Below are 20,957 nucleotides of genomic sequence, written 5' to 3' on the forward strand. Positions count from 1 at the left end.
CTTTTCTTTTTTTTTTTTTTCTTTCTTTTTTTTTTTCTTTTATTTCTTTCTTTTCAGTCTGTACCAAGACTAAACCTTTTCTGGAGGGTTTCTAATTATTTGTGTTTAATGAATGTCCCATAATACATTTCTCAGTGCAGCTTTTTTTCAGTCCATAGTTCTGTAACAAGATACCACCTGCCTATACAGGATAGGATCCTCCCAGGATCTAAAAATACGTTTTATTCATAGGACTTACACACCAATTTGGAAGAATTTGCACTAGCAGTCCAGGCCTTTTTATTCACAGTTTATTCACAGTCTTCTGGTACTTTAATCAAACAGTGTTAGCAAGGCCACAGTCCTATTTAAGAAACGTGTTGTCATTATCCAAATTCCTAATTATCTCTTTCCAGCTAGTGACATTCTGGAAAGCCCTTCCTTGCTCTTATCTATTCTGTGATCATTATTTCATGCTCTTTTATCTAGGTGGTTTTGATACTGAATTCAGTCCGAGAACCATAATCATAAATTCACTCCCCACATGTACCATGAGAGGACATGACCCCTGATCCATCTTCTCCCAGCATTCCTTCTGCCCTCCAGCTTTGCTTCTCACCACCTCTCCCTCATAGTTAGAATTCTGTAATTGATGGGAGCTGTGGCCACAGATCCCTCCCTGTGGCTCATGCCGCTGACAGCACTGGTTTCCCTGTTTATCCTTCTCCCCTCTGAGCCCGTCAGCACCATCAGCCAAATTCTCTACCACGCACCACTTTCTCAACAAAGACTTGCAGCTTCAGAAAGCCCTTAAAGAGGAAAAAATACAGAAAGAAGAAAGAACACTCAGCATTGGTTTCCTCCTCTTTCCTATTCAAACTATAGATTAGACGACATTTTCCCATGCAGACAATCTAATTTAGCCACTACTTCGTAGGGTAGATATAAACTTTTACTGGCTACCCCCAAAAATACCACCACCTTCTGTCAGATTGTTTTTCATGAGAATTATATACTGAGGCCCAAACAACGGTCTTAAAATTCCTTTTGGAAATTCAGCTTATTCTTAAGTTAATTAAAATATATTCTTTAAGGTAGTAGCTAATTGTAATGATGCTAGGATGAGAACTTAAGTTTCCGCCCCTCGATATCAGAGTAAAAAAGAAAAAAAAAAAAATCCACAGGATTTGTAAATCATGAGTTACTGAGAATGCATGTGAAAGCAGCTTGCAATTTAGATAATAGTTGTTTAGGGAATATTTTTAGACATGGATATGTAAAAATAATAACATTTTATTTAAATATGTTAACGCCCTGGTCCTAAACCTGTCTCTCACATAGGTTAGTCATGGGGCCGAAGAGGAAAAAGTCTTAGAAAAATAATACTAGTTCTGATCTTCATTCTTAGGAAAGGGGGCAAATAACTGCCCTTGCTCTGATTGTTTTCCTTCACATTTCACATTTTTTCCTACAGCCTTAGAAGATTTTAAGAGACTATAATTTGTAGTATTGTTTTGCTTGTTTAATTTGAACTAAAAATGTACTTTGAATGTTTCTTTCCTCAGTCTATACCAAAACTCACTTTTCCTGGTGGTTTACTAATTGGTTGTAGTCCTGGTTTTATGAATGTACCCAAGATCAAAGGTACCCACACAGCAATGAAAAGTGGAATTTTGGCAGCAGAATCTATTTTTAAGCAACTAACTAGTGAAAATCTCCAATCAAAGACAATTGGTAAGAACTTTTTATTTAAAGCATTGAAAACTGTCAGGTTCTTTATTGAGATATTTAAAAAGAAGCTATTTAAACATACCCTTAGTATTATAGGCAGAGGATGAAAATAAATAGTTAAAAATCTTGAGGCCTCCTTTTGCATGTTTCAGTTGATATTAAAAGATCTTTCCCTTTTCACAAAGCATTCAAGTATGTGCTGTGCAAAAAAAAACTGTATGATCTAATCTCAGTAGTTAGATTTTTATGGCAATGTTCTGTTTTATTCACATCAAAAGTAGAATAGTACCAGTGATGTCCCACCTACTTAAAAATGAGTCTAAGTTTGGTGTGCCTGAGCGGCTCAGTCGGTAGAGCGTGCAGCTCTTGATCTCGGGGTCATGAGTGTGGGTACAGAGATTGCTTAAATAAACTTGAAAAAAATCTTTAGAAAAATTTTAAAAACTGATTTCAGATTTGACAGTATTTGTGTTGGGTTTCAGATGTGTAACGTACGCACTAGGTACCTCACAAATCCCGAAGGATCTTCAGTCTGAAAACAACAGCTTTGCAGACTGCAGAATCCAGCAGCACCTTTTCCTTTACGGCTTTGCCAGCACAGACCTAGATAGGAGCCCTCTGCCGCGGTGGAGAGGAGCTAACACTTCTGCCCCTGTGAACCCTTACTCTGTGAAGACGACCCTCTAGCAATTCTCAGTTTTTCTCAAAATAAAAGCCTAAGTTTTCTCACTCCTCTGATCCCATCTCTTTTTACTCTCCCTCCCAACCACACTGATCTTTCCTGTAAAGACCATCTCACGGTCCTTACATGGACCAAACCAGTTAATTTGCAATGTACACAAAGTACTCCCAACCCCTTTCCTCCCCACACTGGTTTTTATTCTGTAATATTTACCCCCTTTTGGCACATAATTTACTTATTTAGCAACTTTGTCTCCTGCCTTATGGAAAACTAAGAGAACAGGGGACTTTGTTCACTATGAATCCCAAATATCTGGCACATAGTAGCAACTCAGTAGGTACTTGATAAACTTTATTCCTTAGAATTCCAGATAACAAGTATTCCTCCAGGTCGAAGTATGAAACCTGATGATGCCTTCAAATATCTTTGTGGAAATGGAGGCCATTTGAGGTGTGAGAGAGGAAGGAGATAGAGCTTAGAAAAGGCAGGAGTATAATTGTTTAGTGGAATTTTTTTTCTAATTCTGTTGCCACGTCTCTTTCCTTGTTGGGACCACAAGTCATACTTAACGCCATGTACTCCTAGTGGCGGCACATCCATAGGTACTGGAGCACAAAGGTCACCAAGACTAGATTGAGGGAAAGGGAGTGGAGCCAGAACAGGAAAGTGTAGAACCTACAGAGTAAATGACTTAAGAACCAGTTTATCCCATTAAATATTAAACGCATGCACCAAGTTTCGGTGTTGTTATAAATTTCCTAGGGCTGGCACGACAGAGTCCCGCCAGCTGGGCAGCATGGAGCAACAGGAATTTACTGTGAGTCTCTAGGCTAGCAGTTCAAAACTAGGGTATTGGTAGGACCTTACTCTTTCCTGTCTTTGGTCTTCTTGTCCCTCCCAGCTTCCTGACAGTCTGACATTCCTCTGCTTCCATCTTCTCTCTCCTCTCTGTATCTCATAAGGATGCCAGTCAGTGGATTAAGGACCAACTCTATTCCAATATGACTTCAACTAATTACATCTGCAGTGACCCTGTTCTGACCCATCCTGAGATCCTGGGGGTTAGGACTTGAAAATGATGTTTTGGGGGGGACAAATTCAACCTGTAACAGGTGGAAGTGTTTCATTTAATCAATTATAAAAAATTTTTTCACTTTTATAGTTAGCATGAACTCTTTAGCCTTTTCAGGTTCACTGAATTTTGAAACTAATTTTCCATATTACTAAGTTTAAGAAATCAAATGCCTTACCACCTGTTAACATGTATCAAAGGGTTATCTTTTTGGAAGATGCCAACATTTATACATGAAAGAGTCTTCAAATGTGATCTTACATGACTACTAAATTTAAGATTTCATTCATCAAAAAAAGATATTTCAGTAGCGCAATACCTTGATATTTTATACTTAAGGTAATTTGACACAAAACATTTCATGTTTTTAATAAAAGGACTCCATGTAACGGAGTATGAAGACAATTTAAAGAAATCATGGGTGTGGAAAGAGCTATATACTGTTAGAAATATAAGGCCGTCCTGCCATGGAATACTGGGTGTATATGGCGGGATGATTTACACTGGAATCTTTTACTGGATATTTAGAGGAATGGAGCCATGGACTCTAAAGCACAAAGGTAATTCTGACATATTTGAGTATGACTGTTACAATCCTCACCTACCCCGGCTACTCATGAATGGGGGTGCCTGGCTGGCTCATTCAGTAGAGTGTGCAACTCTTAATCTTGGGGTCTTGAATTCTAGCCTTACATTGGGGGTACTTTACTTAAAAAAAAAAAATAAAAATCTCTGTAATTTCAGGGATGGGATTGATTAATACAGTGAATTTTTCAATGTTTCAGACTTGTTTTATTAGAGAAATAATAAATTCAGTGTCCATAATAGTGTTATCATTTGCTATAAGGGAACTGAAGTATAATATTCTCAAGTTTTCATAAAAATGCCTGAGAAAATACTTTTACATTCATGTTACATTTTTGTTCAAAATCTTCCTCAAAACTAAGGTTCTGACTCTGATCAGCTCAAGCCAGCCAAGGACTGCACACCTATTGAGTATCCAAAACCAGATGGACAGATCAGTTTTGACCTTCTGTCGTCTGTGGCACTGAGTGGTACTAACCACGAGCATGACCAGCCAGCACACTTAACCTTAAGGGACGACAGTATCCCCGTAAATCGAAATCTGTCCCTATTCGATGGACCGGAGCAGCGCTTCTGCCCTGCAGGTCAGTCCTGTGCCTTCCCCCCTCCCTCACACACAGGTTTGTTTTAACCACGTGGAAATAGGCTTCCATTCTTTTAAGGAATTTCTCCTTCCATTGCATGATAATTGTAAATGACCCCCCGTATCTAGCTTCCTTTAGAAAACTCATTTTTATGGTTCTTACTCTAGCAATGCTAAGACAATGGGGATTTTTTTTGGTAAGCCTGATTCCATTGTCATTTCTCAAGAGCCTTTCCTGGGGTGCCTGGGTGGCTCCGTCAATCAGGCGGCCAACCCTTGATCCCAGGTCAAGTTAAAAAAAAAAGCTTTCCTGTCCAGACCAAGATATGGATCATGGAATACTGAATACCTTTCCATGTTCACGACTTAAATCCGTTATCATGACTGCTCGTTCGCTCTCACACACACACAAAATTACATACTAAAATACTAGGGCACAGCCACATCAGCTCAAAAAATGGTCCCAGACATTAAATTCATCATGAATAGTTTAGCATTTCATGAATCTCAACTAGAACCATAATGGGAACTGGTTCTCCAATGATACCATAGACTGGCGTGCAGACGTCTGAAGGCCAGCGTGTTCTGGAGGGACGAGTAGAATGTAAGCTCCCTGAGGGTAGGGACCTTGGCGGGCTTTTGTTTTATTTTTAAATCATTTGTCATTACGCTGGTGTGTAAACTCTTTGAAGGATAAGGACTGGCGCTAATTTTAATTTGTCTTTTCAGTTTCACACACACGTAAAATTGGAACTCAAATACTGCTGCACCTTCTGCTTTTCTCGATATTTATACTAATAGCAATAGCACACACCAAGATCTTCGTGATCTTCACGAGTAAACATTCAGAAAACAAACCTTCATGGTTTCTGTAGCTGTTTCCAGGGCTTCAATTTCTAACTTGTGTATTTTAAAAGTTAAAATAGGTACTTCACAATATTATTTATTTTTCCTTACAGGAGTTTATGAATTTGTACCTTTGGAACAAGGTGATGGATTTCGGTTACAGATAAATGCTCAGAATTGCGTACACTGTAAAACATGTGATATTAAAGATCCAAGTCAGAATATTAACTGGGTGGTACCTGAAGGTGGTGGAGGACCTGCTTACAATGGAATGTAAACTGCAACTGATTGCATTTGCGGCACGTTTGATAGTTTCCTTAAAATGTATGGCAAGGTAACTTTACATATTTAGAAGTCAACAGGTGTCAAAATAGTTTACCGTGTATTACTCATCAGAATGTTCATAAAATTATCAATGAAATAAAAACTTTATACCTATAATCTAAATTTGTCCTATAAAAAATTATGAGTATTTCTCCTACATAAAACTTTACAAATGAGGTTGTTTATTCAAAGATTCAGTACCAGTAGCAAATACACTGCTGGCCTTTAATGCAGATTTGACTTGTCAAATTCAAGAGTTCAGGTATAAATGTATATTCTAGGCCAGAGGTCAGCAGGCAGCCCACCACTTTTCTCATGGGTAGTTTTACTGGGACACGAGGATGTCCAATGGCCTACAGACTCTGTGGCTACAACTGCAGAAATGAGTAGTTGTGACAGATGATCATGGTCCACAAAGCCTAAAATATTTTACTGTCTGGCCCTTTGGAGAAAGTTTGCCGACCCCTGAATATCTGTAACAAAACATCAGCAAAAACCAACCACAGAGAAATACATCAAAGAATTAAGGGAAACAATACAAACTTAAGTCACAATCCTGTTTATTCAACACGATGTGTTGGAACACATTGGATACCATTATTCTTTGTGATTAATGCAAATAGGCATTTAAAAAAATCCACTTCACTGTTTCTGTAACACTGTTAAGAGTGAATTCTTTTCAGTATTCTTAAACTGTAAACAATGGGAAACTGAAGTATCAAAGGAAACACATCAGGGATCATACATCAACAGACAAAGCCTTTAAATGTTCTTATTGCCTTTATACACAACCAATGCATATTTAAATTTAAGTAAAACCGAGTTTCTTCTTAGGCAAACATTTTTGCATATGCTGCCTTCTCTTTATCTTTCTGTGCCTTTATCTTTTGTTTGACTTTCAGCAATTCCGCCTGGATAGCTGTAAAATAAATATGTAATAGGAGTTATTTCTCAAAACATCCAAAAAATTAGAATGCCCAACTGATGTTTTAGTAGGATAGTTTCTTCCTCCCTGCTGATAAAAACTCTTCTCTGTAAAGTAATTGAGCTCAATTAAGAACATATTTCACTGACAAAAGTAATCACACAAACACAAAAACCACATAATTTTAGAACACTTGAGAATTTTAGAACTCTCTCAACTGAGGAAAGTCTAACTGAATTCTATGTAGATTTGCCTTCTGTCTCCCCATTAGAGAAGGCAACTGAGTGCCTCCCCTGTTGTACTTTAGCAGTGAGAGACCGGGACGTATTTCAGTACCTAGATCTCTTATCACTATTTGTAGCAGGCGTATTTGAAAAACTAAGTTTTGTCCTAACTTTTCAAAGCTTTCCTAAAATATACATCCAGTAACTAGAATACTTGTATTACGGCCTCATTCTGCTTTAAGGAATGGTCCCAGACATTAAATGCATCATAAATACTGTTAGCTTTCAGTGCTGTGTTTTCAACTACAATTAGTTAATAGGAATCAGATCTCAAATGATACAACAGAAAAACAGTATTTGAATGTGTGAAAATCAGTATTCTGAAAAGGAACCAGAATGTAAGCTCGTTGAGGGCAGGGACCCTGACTTGGCTGCAGGAAGGTCAGTGCCAGTAAGTGGCACTTTGTGGTATCTGTTGAACAAATAAGTGGCAAAGGGTACAATGGTTCATGACAATAAATTCTTACAAGACAAAATGAATTTTTACCATAAAAACTGCCAACTTACCTTTATCTTCTGGTGCTATCTCCTGTGCTTTTTTAAGATCAGCCTTTAATTGAAAAAAAACGTTTAAAGAAATATTAGATATATGATTTATGAAGGTGACTGTAAAGAAATTAAAGTGTAGAACAAAATTTTACCAATGCTTGATCGTATTCTTTTAATCCTTGCCATCCTTGAGCTCTCCGGTACAATGCTTTGGTATTGGATGGATCGATTTCAAGAGCCTACAAAAAAATTATATTTTTATCTAAATATTAAATATATGTACTAGAGTTCAATTTACTGCCTGTCAGGACATCGACTCTTCACTGCTCTACGGTAAAGGAGCTGGATGGACCCTGCAAATTTCTTCTGCCAGCTGGCACGTTGCATTTTGTCAGTAGAGGGTGCTAGAAGGACATCGCCGAGAAAAGCTGTTTCTCTCCAGGTTCCAGTGTGCTTCTGAGTCCTGCACTGAGCTTGGTCAACAGCACACAGCAGAGCTCACTGCAGCAGAGTTCCCTAAGCACGGTGGCCCGTGAACCTCTCTGCCACCTAGGAAGTCACAGCCATCCCCTCCCCAGTGAGGTCTGGACCTCAGCCCAGGGGCAGTCAAGAGGTTCCTCTTCCAGGGCAGCCCGGGTGGCTCAGCGGTTTAGCACCACCTTCAGCCCAGGGCCTGATCCTGGAGACCCCGATCAAGTCCCACGTCAGGCTCCCTACCTGAGCCTACTTCTCCCTCTGCCTGTGTCTCTGCCTCCCTCTCTCTCTGTCTGTGTGTGTGTCTCTCTCTCATAAATAAAAAAGGTTCCTCTTCCTCGGGGCCTCCATCCTAGCCTAGGGGTGTGACTGGTCTATGTGTATGTATCTGCTTTCCCATATCCTTTAGAATTCTCTTTACTAGCCATTCCCTCATTATTCCAATCCCCTTATTTTATATTAAACTTCCTCTTTTCCAATTACTGTATAGTTTCTGTCTCCTGATTGGGCCCTACGTGATAAAACTATTACGAATCAAAATTTGTTAACACTTTTCTGAAAGATTTCATTTCTTAGAGAAAGAGCGTGTGTGCAAGTGCACACAAGGATGGGGAGAGGCAGAAAGGGGAATCAGGCTCCCCACTGAGGATGGAGCCTGATGTGGGGCTGCATCCCAGGGCCCTGGGATCATGACCCAAGCTGAAGGCAGATGCTTAACCCACTGAGCCACCCAGGGGTTTTTTTAGGAGCGTAAGTGAAATTGAAAAGGTCTCTCCTGTGAAATAAACATTTTAGAATGTGTCACATCTTCTAAAGTCGATACTAAGATTTTACTGAAAAAGGTATGTTATCTGCCTCACAAAAGTCCAGAAATCCCGAGGTGAGACCTGTGGCGGGCTCAGTCGGTAGACCATGCGACCCAGCCCCACGTTGGGTATGGAGCCTACTTGAAAAAAATCCAGAGTGAAGACCCACCTTTTCCTTGGGCTAGTTTCTTCCTCTGCTGCGTGCTCCCTTCTAAGTGTATTCCTCTCCCTTATTCTAGCTATCCTACCAAATGGGATCTCAGCTTTCTTCTTTAATCCTAACCCCTCACAAGGGCCTGGAGCTTACAACCTCAAGATGGAGAGTCCGTGCTCTCCCAGCTGAGCCAGCCAGACACATCAGATCTCACGATTTCTACTTGCTCTGGGCACAGGGATTTAAGCACACAGCTTCATGTGCAAAATCCATAAAAAGCACTGGGGGTGGTCTTTCTAAATACACTGAAAGTTCAGTTTGGAAAATTCTTCAACTATACAATAGGGAGCATGTCATAACTGCCCTATTTCAGGAGGTAATGCTGCCACCCATCTGGTTTGATCAGTTAGTCTTCCTGGATGTCCCCAGAGACAGGTGACCCTAACTTGAAGCAGCCTCCCTCCTCAGCCCAAAGAAAGGTTCCTTAAGACAGGAGTCTTGGAAAAAAAAAAAAAAAAAGGAGTCTTGGCGTGCCTGGGTGGCTCAGAGGTTAAGTGTCCACCTTTGGCTCAGGGCGTGATCCCGGAGGCCTGGGATCCAGCTCCCAGGTTGGGCTCCCGGCTCCGTGGGGAGCCTGCTCCTCCCTCTGCCTGCTGTTCCCTTGCTTGTGTTCTGTCAACTAAATAAATCTTTAAAAAAAAAAAAAAAGAGTACAAGAGTCTTTTAATTAAAACACCTAATCTTTATTAGGTGCTTAACATGTGCCCAACTCTGTGCTAAATGGTATATATATTATATAATCTTGGTAACAATCCTGTAAGGCAAGTATTATTTTCATTTAATATAAAGGACTTTATAAAATATAAAGTCCTCTAAAATTAGGACTTAACCAAGATCATGAAGCTAGTGACAGCAATCTAACAACAAAAAAAAAACACCAAGTCTTTTATTTTTTTTTTTTTTTTTTTAAACACCAGGGCTGACTGGTTCCACAACCCGTTTTCTTAATCATTCCTGGCTTTGCCCTCCAGTGCCCAGCACATAACAGGCGCTCTATATGTTCAATGAGTAAATAATGAGCTGACACATGTGCTCTGAGGGAAAAAGGAAAAGTATCTTCAGAGATATTAAGTTACATAATGTTATCAATGAAATGAATGGATTAACAGGAAGAATTGAAGGCCCAAAAATGTAAAGATAAAATGACTTTTAAGTTATGTTTCATAGAGTCTCAAGTCCTCTGTAATAAAATATATTAATGTACATATAAAGTTGCTTTTGTTCAAGTTGATAAATAATCCAACTCCTTCAAAAAATCTGACGTCGGGACGCCTGGGTGGCTTAGCAGTTGAGCGTCTGTCTTTGGCTCAGGACGTGATCCCAGTTCAGGGATCGAGTCCCACATCGGCCCCTCACAGGGAGCCTGCTTCTCCCTCTGTCTCTGCCTCTCTGTATGTGTCTCATGAATAAATTTTTAAAAATCTTAAAAAAAAAAAAAATCTGACGTCAAAGAGACTCACCTCCAAACAACTGTCAACTGCTCCCTGCCAATTTGACATCTTCAGTTTACAAGCACCAATATTCAGCACGCAGCTTAAAGCCATAGGTTGCAGCTTCAGTCTATCTGCTTGCTCAGCAACAGCCTTTGAACTTTCCACATATCTGGAAAATAGGTGAATAAAGGGAACATAAGTGTTATGTCATTTCTGATCTAAAAAGCTCATCAAATGCTAATATTAGGGGCGCCTGGGTAGCTCAGTCAGTTGAATGTTTGTCTGCCTTTGGCTCAGGTCATGCTCTGAGGTCCCGGGATAGAGCCCCACGTCGGACTCCCTGCTCGGCAGAGAGCCTGCTTCTTCCTCTCCCTCTGCCACTCTCCCCCTGCTTGTGCACTCGCTATCTCTACCAAATAAGTAAAATCTTTAAAGAAAAGAAAAAAGCTAATGTTAATATTCTTAATGATCACAATCATATTATTTTCCTTAAGATTGATTTTTATTTATTCAAACTTTTTCCCCAAAGCATTCAAAGAAACCAATTTAACAGCATTCACCAGGGACGCCTGCGGGACTCAGCTGTTGAGCAGCTGCCTTTGGCTCAGGGCGTGATCCTGGAGTTCCAGGATCAAGTCCCACATCACGCTCCCCACAGGGAACCTGCTTCTCCCTCTGCCTGTGTCTATTTATTTATTTGTGAGACAGAGGGGGGGTGGGGGGGCAGAGGGAGAAGCAGGCTCCCTGCAGGGAGCCTAATGCAGGACTACATCTCAAGACCCCAGGATCACGACCCGAGTCAAAGACAGATGCTCAACCACTGAGCCACCCAGGGGCCCCTACCATTTCCCATTTTTTAAAACTCTGGTCTCTATTACGTATTTTCCAGTGTAATTATGTTTGGGTCAACATTCTCACTGTGGGAGAGGGAACTGGAATGAGGCAAGGCGAAGAACCCTTCAGTGTTGATTCTGAACTGTATTTTAATACAATTCCTAGCTCTGCCCACAGAAAAGGGCCCAGAAATGAGCACACCTGGCCCTCAGAATCTGGTTTCTAAAGTCTATCCCCTAATAAAAAGAACCAGAGCTCCTTGCCATTAATAGATCTGGCAACAAGGTTAAGTAAAAGATGAACCTGAAACACCTTGTGCCAAAAAGCAAACAAGTGCTCGCAGACTAATAGGACACATCCAATGGATACAGGAAAGGGGGCTTCCACTGGACACATCTGGAATCCTTTGAACATCAAAAAGAATGATAGTACAATAGACAGACCTTAAAAAAATTCAGATATATACAGATCTATATAACGATACTAAAAAGGGGTGGGGGAAGGAAGGAGGCCCTTTCAAGCATTAAAATTCCAGATAACTGTAGAGTAAGTGATAAAATTAGAAAATCATTATAATAACTGATTAGGCAAGGATCTTCAATGACGCTAAAATCCACAGGATGAAAGAAAGCTTAGCAACTGAATATTCATACAACCTCACAGGATCGCCTCACAAAGTACATTTACAAAAGGGAAAAGGCAGCTTTTAGGACACAAGCATCTGGCTGATGCCCCTTTAACCAAGTGCCAAAACTCAAAATAGGCCTAAGTGACATGTGCCTTCAGGATGTGATATCACAGGAAATATTCACCACCAGTGATCTAAGTCCTCTTGCCAAAATATTTAGCCTCAAACTGATCTTGAGGAAGCAATCCAACAAATACAGGCGGCGTTCGTAAGACAACCAACCAGAGACTCCACAAGGCACAAATGACTCAAGAAATCGAAGGTAGAGTTGTAAGATTAGAGGACATGAGAGACATAAAACCAAATGATGCAACGGACTCTGGACTAAAGAAAGGAAACAAATAATTGGGGAAATGTGAATATTACATATTAGATATTATTGTTATTGGTGATATTTTAGGGGTATTTCAATTTGTCAAGGTTATCCCAACTATTTAGGGGTAAAGCATCAAGGTATCTGTAACTTCCTTTCAAAATGATCCTACAAAAACAAATACAGCAAAAGTTAAAAATCAGTGAAGAGGTGAAGGTGTGGTTGTATTTGTATACTATTTCAACTTTCCCATATTTTGTAATTTTTCAAAAGCAGCAGCTAGACAAAATAAAAGAAATGCAACTATTTCAACACACCTGGTTATTATTCTGCCAAGTAATTTTGCCAAAGATAATAAACAAGTCTGGATTTCAGTTTATGATTCAATTTACAAGTTCTTAGAATAAATTAAAAATAAACTGATTACCTTAAAACTTTTGTGTATTTTTTAATGGCCATCTCCCAGTTCTGGGATTTGAAAAAAGTATTTCCAATATTTTTTAAGTCTTCTGTTATTAGTAAAATTTTATTTACCTGTATAAAAAATACAAATATGTTGCATTTTAGTAATTAATGTGGTTTAATGCTAGGTTCTATCATTAAAACAGATTAGTATGAGAAGTTCAAAATTTTAGTACTATTTTTAATAATTTAGTTTGACTAATCTGAAGGTACTCACATCTTTTAAATCTATATCTGCATCCTCAGGGAAATCTGGATGATTGTCACCAGAGCCATCTTTTGGGAATATGCCCCAATCATCCCCTTCCTTCAATTCTCCGCATTCTGCAATAACGCACAACTGTAAAAATAATCCTAAATTGTAGAGGTGTACTATCACATTAATGAGATTAAAAACAAGAGGTCTGGGTTTAAAAGCTAAACAGCTGTAAGTCACGTGCAAAACTGTCCAAGTCACTTCTCAAATGACAGACTGACGGAGTCCCATCTATCTGCTCTAATTACAGTAATGCCGCTTATATACATTCCAAGTAATATGACGTCACTATTTTAGAAAAGTGTTTTACTGCTATTTAACAGCTCAGTATACAAAGGATAAGTTGAAAATGTTATCATTCTCGGGACATCTGGGTGGCTCAGCGGTTGAGCATCTGCCTTCGGCTCAGGGCGTGATCCCGGGGTCCTGGGATCAAGTCCCACATCGCACTCCCTGCAGGGAGCCTGCTTCTCCCTCTGCCTCTGTCTCTGCCTCCCTCTGTGTGTCTCATGAATAAATAAATAATCTTAAAAAAATGTTATCCTTCTGTACGTAATTTTCTTTAAGTGAGGCATGTCCTTTCAATTTTACTACTGTTTCTTTCATGCAGTGAATGACAGCTAATCTCCCGCAGATATTTCAGTTTCCAATTCCCACTCAAAACCCTGCCAACTAGGTTAAGTAGTATTGTGGTCATTGTGATTTCATGGACATTTATAACACAAGGCTCTTTATAAACTTATTAGATAAACTAGTCTAAACCTTTAAGTAATTTATTATAGGATGAAGAAACATGCCCAGAAAGCTTAAGTAACATGATCAAACCCAAACCACCAGTTAAAAGGCTGAGTCTAGACAGGATTCTTGGTTTCCTGTCCTCTTCCTACTATATATTAGTGTACATAATGATTTAAAGTTTTGCAGGCATAGAAGAGTTAAGAAACCTACCAAAAAAAAAAAAAAAAAATCACCAAAATTGAAGTTGAAATAATAAAAATCTCCTTTTAAACTACTCTAATCTTATCTTTCCCACCGTAAAAAAGTTTCAAGAAAAAGTGGCAGGTCCATCCAAGCTTCTATGCCAAAAGTCATCCTAACATTTTCTCAGCTAATAATCATCTGACCCTTTTATTTATGTTCCTTTAAGACAGTAATTAAGGGCAGCCCCGGTGGTGCAGCAGTTTAGTGCCGCCTGCAGCCTAGGGTGTGATCCTGGAGACCCTGGATCGAGTCCCACATCAGGCTCTCTGCATAGTGCCTGCTTCTCCCTCTGCCTGTGTCTCTGCCTCTCTCTCTCTGTGTCTTTATGAATAAATAAATAAATAATCTTTAAAAAAAAAAAAAAAGACAGTAATTAAGATAACAAGTGTATTTCACTGTAACTTTTTACTTACTTTGGTAGGTTTTTCACCTTTCACTTCTACATTTTCCAATATCCTTGCCACACCCATTCCTTTAATTACTTGGCCAAATACCACATGTTTCCCATCCAAGTGAGGAGTCGGAACTGTTGTGATAAAAAACTGAGAACCATTTGTATTGCAGCCTGCATTTGCCATGCTCAATAAACCCTCCTGATCATGCTGTAGAAATACAAATCAATAAAAGAAAACCAAGGTTAGAAGTCCTGAACTGTTCTTTTACTCGCCATTCACATAAAACTAGGGTGGGCCGTAATATTTAGAGCAAACAATGTAGTGTTATTCTGTATAAACTGCAACCTTTAATTCACAAACATGGGGTACTTAATCATTTAGACTTTAAAAAAACTTATGAAACCAAATGAAATAACAGAAACGAGGCGGGGGCAGATTTCTAGAGCAGCCATTTTGAGAATATGCTTATGTTCTCAACTTCAAGATGAAGATGCTGCATTAAGGAAATCTAATGATTCTACTTTGCCCCTTTTTATAATGAAAGCTCTCTTTTCTGAGAACTCAATAGTCTTTCCGTTTTTATGGGCCTACACTAGGTTTCTTCCTTTACACATCAATAAACTGGGAGCAGTGATGGGATATTCAATTTAGACAGGACATTTTGTTAGGTAGTTTCTTAATCTCAAAGGAATCCAAAAGTTATGGCTTTCGTCCCACGTGAATCTTCAAAGAACCATTCTTCAAAGAAGGACCTAAGGAAACTGCCCCAAATATCTTGAAATCAAATTTCTACTTGGCATCAACCTGTCCAAAGGTTCTGTGAAACCGAGTTTCTTCATCCTTCCACTCTATCCTTAAGCTTTCTAAATTATTCTTTGTTGAACCATGTGCGTTGTACTTTCATGTCAGTCTTCCCACCAAAAATGCCTTTTACCCCTGCCAACTCAAAAACTTCAGCTCTCAGGGCTACCAAGTTTCTAGAAGGCAAAAACTGCGTGTCCTTTCAATAGAACCTTTCTTTTAAAGCAATCACATAATCTGTTCTTGTCCTTCAGGTAGCTTTCCTTTTTCCTTTCCAAAGTTTGGTGCTTTTCCACAATACTGAATAGATTAACTATTTCCCAGCCTCCTATTGCCTTTGTGCTCTTCTTAATAATATCCCTCCTTCAAACTGGAATCTATGTTTTAGTTCCTGTCTAACCAAGTCTTGGCCAACCTGCAAGACCCAGCTTAAATACCCATTCCTCCTCAATGTCTTCCCCTAGTAATTTGCAATATATAAATCACCTTCCTCCTATTATACAGAAAGTCTTAATCAATTTAGCATTTATTTGCACATTATTACATTATTCTTCAGCTTTCCCATGTGTTTTAATCTTGTCTTCCCCATAAAATCATAAATTCCTTGTCTTCAAGGCCGTTCATTTTTATAAACTCCTGGTGCCAGTACTAAATACATATAGATGCTGCCAATAAATACTGCTTGGAAGACCGATGACATTTTTTTTCAAATTATCCTAATTACCTTGTTCATATTCCTCATTTCCAAAGATATTACTATACTTTTGTACTTACATGTCCATTCTTACAACTTGAATGATGCAATAAACCCCGATTACATCTTGGGACAATGAAGATAAGAAGGCACAGGCACCACTAATGTCTTTTAGGAGCTTGGACATTAATCATATCCGCTACTTTTCAAATCCCCTGACATCCTGGATATTAGCGATGGTTTTGTTGCTCTTCAAATTCAAGCATAAAGATGCACAAGTTACCATCCTTCTGATAATGAGAACATATTTCCTGGAAATAATTTTGCTATATGGTGGCCAATCTTAAAAACTCATTGGCTTTAGTGAAGAGTGTAAACCTGGATCACATTGACATAACCATCGTATTTTTGCCAAATAAAATGGGTAGATGCAATTTTTCTAAATTAAAGAACGTATTTGCAAATATGATACCTTTTACAAGGAGAAATCTAAGCACTCTTCTGAGACATTTATTGGCGTCTTAATCCAACAAGTATCCCACACATGTAACAACCTTTATTAGCAATGAACATGCTTTTTTGTCTACTTTACCTTATAATAGAAATTTTCATCCTCAAATTTTTCACCATAAATACTTTCTCCACCTGTCCCATTTTGATTTGAGAAGTCTCCACCCTGAATCATAAATTTCTTGATAACTACAAAAAAAGTAAAATAACTATTAAAAACTAAATATGGATTACTCCAGCAATGTTAACTAATGAACCCGTAGTAAGATGTTAACTTCCTAAAACATGACTCTAGTTGTAACACTCTCCTGTCTTTCCCCACCCATCCCCACAACTCCAAACTCTTAAAAGTCTTTCCATAGCCTGAGTCCAAAGTACTTTTAGGGCCCAATCACTTACTAATAATCCAAGAATCAGTTCAGAGGGCACCCCCTCTACATAACTGTCACTGAGATCCCAAAGTTGGATCTCCTAACTTCTCACACACCATGTCGACCCTACCTCTACATCACCACATATACTGTAATGATCTAGCTCTTCCAGAAAACCATTCCATAAGTACAACAATTGTTTTTCATTGTGCACATGGCTAGACACGTGTTACTCATTAATGTCTACTAAATAAGACCAATTATTCCCAGTAGATTTGTGACACCATAATGGAAGGACTTCAGCAAGTATTATCACTTGGTGTCAAAGGTTCCCAAGACCACTCTCATGTTGAGAAATTTCCTAGGATTCATGGGACTCAGCATTTGGTCGTATTACAGCAATAAAGGATACACAGCTAGATGATAAAAGAAAAAGATACGGAGCCTGGAAAAAAATCCATGTGCTTCCTTATAGTCTCTCCCTCCCATGAAAAGTCAGAGAGTACATTCTTCTCCCAGCAAAGAAAATGCTGCAACAAATGCACAATGTCGCTGCCCAGGAAAGCCTGTTAGAGACTCAGAACCCAAGTTTTTATCAGGGCTGATCATGCAGTTTTTCCCTACCTTGCATGTACCAAAATTCCACACTCCCAAAAAGGGAAGCAGATGTTCTACATAAATCAAAGTGTTGGTACAAACAATCCAGGCATAGTAAACCATCTTTATGACTCAGGGAATGGTCCCAGTGCCAAGTTCATAAACTCCAGCTTATAGCCACGCTGCAAGCAAACCTTTCCAAGGAAAGCAGTCTCAGGCCCACTAGGTCAACTCTTTTCTAAATACTCCACTCTACAGTATATTTCAGCATGTTACTAAACATGAACGTAAATCAACAGTTCAAATATTTAAAAATCAATTCGTTTTTTTCCATGTTTCTTTTAAAAAAAAACTACTCATGATTATACTTTGTTTATTCATTAAATAAATATTTATTGAGTGTCCACTCAGTAACTATATACTACATGCTGAAGACAAGATGATGAGAAGATACAGTTCCTGAATTCATAGAACCTACAATCTATTAGGGGAAGCATCAAATAATTACTAAACAAAGGTATGATTACAAAGTGTGATGAAGATTGTGAAATGTCATTTTTTAATTACGTATTACACCAATTTTGCCCCCAGGCGTCAAACTATCTAAAGTCTGCTTCTTTATCATGGCACATCCTTTCTTCTCAATTTGATCCCACTGGAGTGAAGAGCTATGGCACTGCTGAAGCTGGGTAGTGCACTTCTCTCTAAGCAAACCCTAGTACCCTCTCAGAATTCCACTGTTCACAGACCAAGCTTTATGAAACTGAGCTACTGCCTCAAATGTCCAAACATCCTCCTGAGACTAACAGTAATTTTTAACTTTGACTCTTCACTTAGTATTTTCTTCCCTAATTCCTACTATACAGATTTAGAAGAATCCGATTCAAAGTTTTTACACATACTTCGATGGAAAGGGCATCCTTTGAAATGGAGAGGTTTCCCAGTGGTGGGTCCAATGCCTTTTTCTCCTGTACACAATGCACGAAAATTTTCTGCAGTTTTGGGTACAATATCTGCAAACAATTCTAAGACAATTCGACCAACTAAAAGAAAAAAATGAAATCACGTCAGTATGCAAAACAAGCAACGAAATAAGCAAATGAAAAAGACACTTGGCGGGGCAGCCCGGGTGGCTCAGCGTTTTAGCGCCGGCCTTTGGCCCAGGGCGTGACCGCGGGGTCCCAAGATTGAGTCCTCGGTCGGGCTCCCTGCATGGAGCCTGCTTCCCCCTCTGCCTGTGTCTCTGCCTCTCTCTCTCTCTCATGAATAAATAAAAATCCTTTTCTTTTATAAAGATTTATTTAGTCATGAAAGAGAGGAGGGGGGGCACAGGTAGAGGGAGAAATCCCGGGTCCCCAGGATCACGCCCTGAGCCGAAGGCAGCGCTAAACCGCTGAGCCACTAGGGCTGCCCTAAAAATCTTTAAAAAAAGAAAAAAAAAAAAAAAAAAAAGGACACTTGGTAGAACCATAGTGACTAAGATATCAAGTTCTCCTTTTTGGTCATTTTTCTAATACTCAAATTTAGCCTCATGTTAAGCGTCCTGTATCTAGATGAGGGGGAAACCATTATTTTCCTACATCTTAATAAAGGATCATAAATACAGCAGCCAGAAGATCAGCACCCGTGTTAAGAGACACCACAAAGTAAACAGTTTTAAATTCTGGGTAATTTCTTCTACTTGTACTCCGAAATCTCCCCCCCCCCCCCCGGAAGTAACCAACAGGGGAAAATCAAATATCCTTCGCGCGGCTGGCTGGGGCCGGCTGAGTCTTGAGGGCAGCTGCAGTCCTTGTGTTCCACGAAACCTCCTTAGCGCATCCGCTGAAGCCAAAGATGGGAAAGTTCCCATTTTAGACAACTCCTAGGAGGGGGAAATAGAGACCTGCCCCTAATTTCAGGACAGACTGCATCTGCGTATAAATACACGTGCGCGTCCCAGCGAGCCACGGGGTGCGCGAACCCTGCGGTGCCCAGCCCGGCGCCTGCAGCCCTGCCCTGCCCTGCCCTGCTCTAGACCCGGAGGACGCCGGCTGCAGAGCCCCGCGCTCCTCCGCGAGCCGTCGGGGGCCGCGGCGCCGGGCACGTAGCCTAGGCAACCGGGGCCAACGCCGGGCGCGCCTTCACGGGCCCCGCGGGGCCTCCGGGCCGCGGCTCCGTCGCGAGCAGAAAAGCCACAAGCGAAAAGCCGCTCTGACCTGCAGGCGGGTCTCGCGTGGCGTGAGGGGCGGCGCGGTGGGACCCGAGATCTCCTCACGGCGGCCCGACGATCGATGCAGGGCGGCGGGGGGTCCGACCCAAACCGCGCGAGGCCGCGTCAAGGCCGCCGCCATCCCCGACCCAGAGAGTTCCAGAAGCTTCCGCGCGGCCGACGGCCCCGGCACAAGGGCGCTGCCCCGGCGGGTCACCCGCGGCCCGGCCGCTCGCCACCCTCGGGGTCGCCCGCGCCCCCGGGAAGCCCGGCTTCCTCGCGGCCTCCGCTCACCTCGCTCCCCTGCGATGGCCACGTCAAAGAAGACTCTGGGGTTGCCGGGGTCGGAGGGCTTCCTCTGCGGGGACGGATGCGACATTTCCAACGGCGGACGCGCTCGGGACCCAACTCCCAGGAGAACCTCGTGGACGGCCGCCCACACCCGGCGGCGGCGCTGACGAGCCACTTCCGGCGGGACGTGCGGAAGCCGCGCCCCCACTTCCGGCAGCCGCGCCCCGACTTCCGGCGTCGGCGTCTCCGCGCGCCCCGGCCCCGGCGCCCCCGCCCGCGGGTGTGCGGCCGCCTGTGCGGCGCTCGGCTGCGTCGTCTGCAAACTGGGAAGAGAAGTGCTCCCCTTGCCGCGTCGTTTACGGACGCGGAGTGCTCCGGGCGCGCTCACCTCCCGGGGGGCTAGTCCGCGGCGGCCGTCGGGAGCCGCCTGCAGCCGGGGCGGGGCCGGGGCGGGACCGGGGGACCCGGGGACCGGGGACCCGGGATCGGGCCGCTTCTCCCTCCGCCTGTGTCTCCGTCTCTCCCCCTCTCTATGTCTCTCATGAATAAATAAATAAGATCTTAAATAAATTAATAAAATAAAATATTTAAAAAATATATTAACAGGACGAGTGATCAAGGGGGGGAGGCAAAAGGCTCCGAAGCTCAGCGTCCCGGGGAGAGCGCAGTTTCCTTTCCCGATGAAACTCTGTGCTTGTCCCCTTATGGGAAAATCTGTGTGAGCATCATACCTGTCTTATTTATTTATTTATTTATTTATTTATTTATTTATTTATTTTAATTTTTTGGTTTTTTGTTTGTTTTGTTTTGTTTTTGGACAGACTCCGCTCTGGGTAAGAGGCTGATTGTGGAGAGAAGTGGCGGGTTCTCAGCGCTGGGGCGCATCCCTAGTGCTCATCACCGATTTCAACTGTCCCCGGCCCTTAGAGTCCAGCTCCCAGAGGACGAGAATTCGGTTTTGCAGCTCGCTACACTCGCAGTACTGCTGTTGAGTGGGTGCTCCATAAATGTTGTTTTTCTGATTGATTTTTTTAGGGGGAGAGAGACTCTTCAGAGGACCCCTTGCTGAGCTCAGAGGTGGGCGACGGGCCGGATCCCAGGACCCTGAGATGATGACTTGAGTCCAAACCGAGATCTCGGGGCGGC

At 41.4% G+C, this 20,957-nt stretch overlaps 2 protein-coding genes across 3 annotated transcripts in view; one reads left to right on the forward strand and one right to left on the reverse strand.

Annotated features, from left to right (window-relative positions):
* ETFDH (electron transfer flavoprotein dehydrogenase) overlaps positions 1-7,651 on the forward strand; it is a 30,429-nt gene extending 22,778 nt beyond the window's left edge. For both annotated transcript variants that reach the window (XM_072773778.1, XM_072773779.1), the window contains 4 exons: positions 1,545-1,713; positions 3,842-4,024; positions 4,412-4,633; positions 5,592-7,651. In XM_072773778.1, the coding sequence (XP_072629879.1) occupies positions 1,545-1,713; positions 3,842-4,024; positions 4,412-4,633; positions 5,592-5,755 (738 nt within the window). In that variant the 3' untranslated portion in view covers positions 5,756-7,651. The remainder of the gene's footprint in view (positions 1-1,544; positions 1,714-3,841; positions 4,025-4,411; positions 4,634-5,591) is intronic.
* On the reverse strand, positions 6,346-20,004 carry PPID (peptidylprolyl isomerase D). The gene is made up of 10 exons (XM_072773780.1): positions 19,815-20,004; positions 18,232-18,372; positions 16,444-16,550; positions 14,375-14,563; positions 12,942-13,064; positions 12,690-12,796; positions 10,455-10,596; positions 7,653-7,739; positions 7,519-7,561; positions 6,346-6,721 (listed from the first exon to the last, which is right to left on the reverse strand). Exons 1-10 carry the CDS (start codon positions 19,897-19,899, stop codon positions 6,633-6,635), a joined length of 1,113 nt encoding a protein of 370 aa, XP_072629881.1. The 5' UTR covers positions 19,900-20,004; the 3' UTR covers positions 6,346-6,632.
* Between the last annotated feature and the right edge of the window lie 953 nt (positions 20,005-20,957).

This window comes from Canis lupus, chromosome 13 (assembly GCF_048164855.1).
Source record: "Canis lupus baileyi chromosome 13, mCanLup2.hap1, whole genome shotgun sequence".
In the NCBI taxonomy this organism is placed as follows: Eukaryota; Metazoa; Chordata; class Mammalia; order Carnivora; family Canidae; genus Canis; species Canis lupus.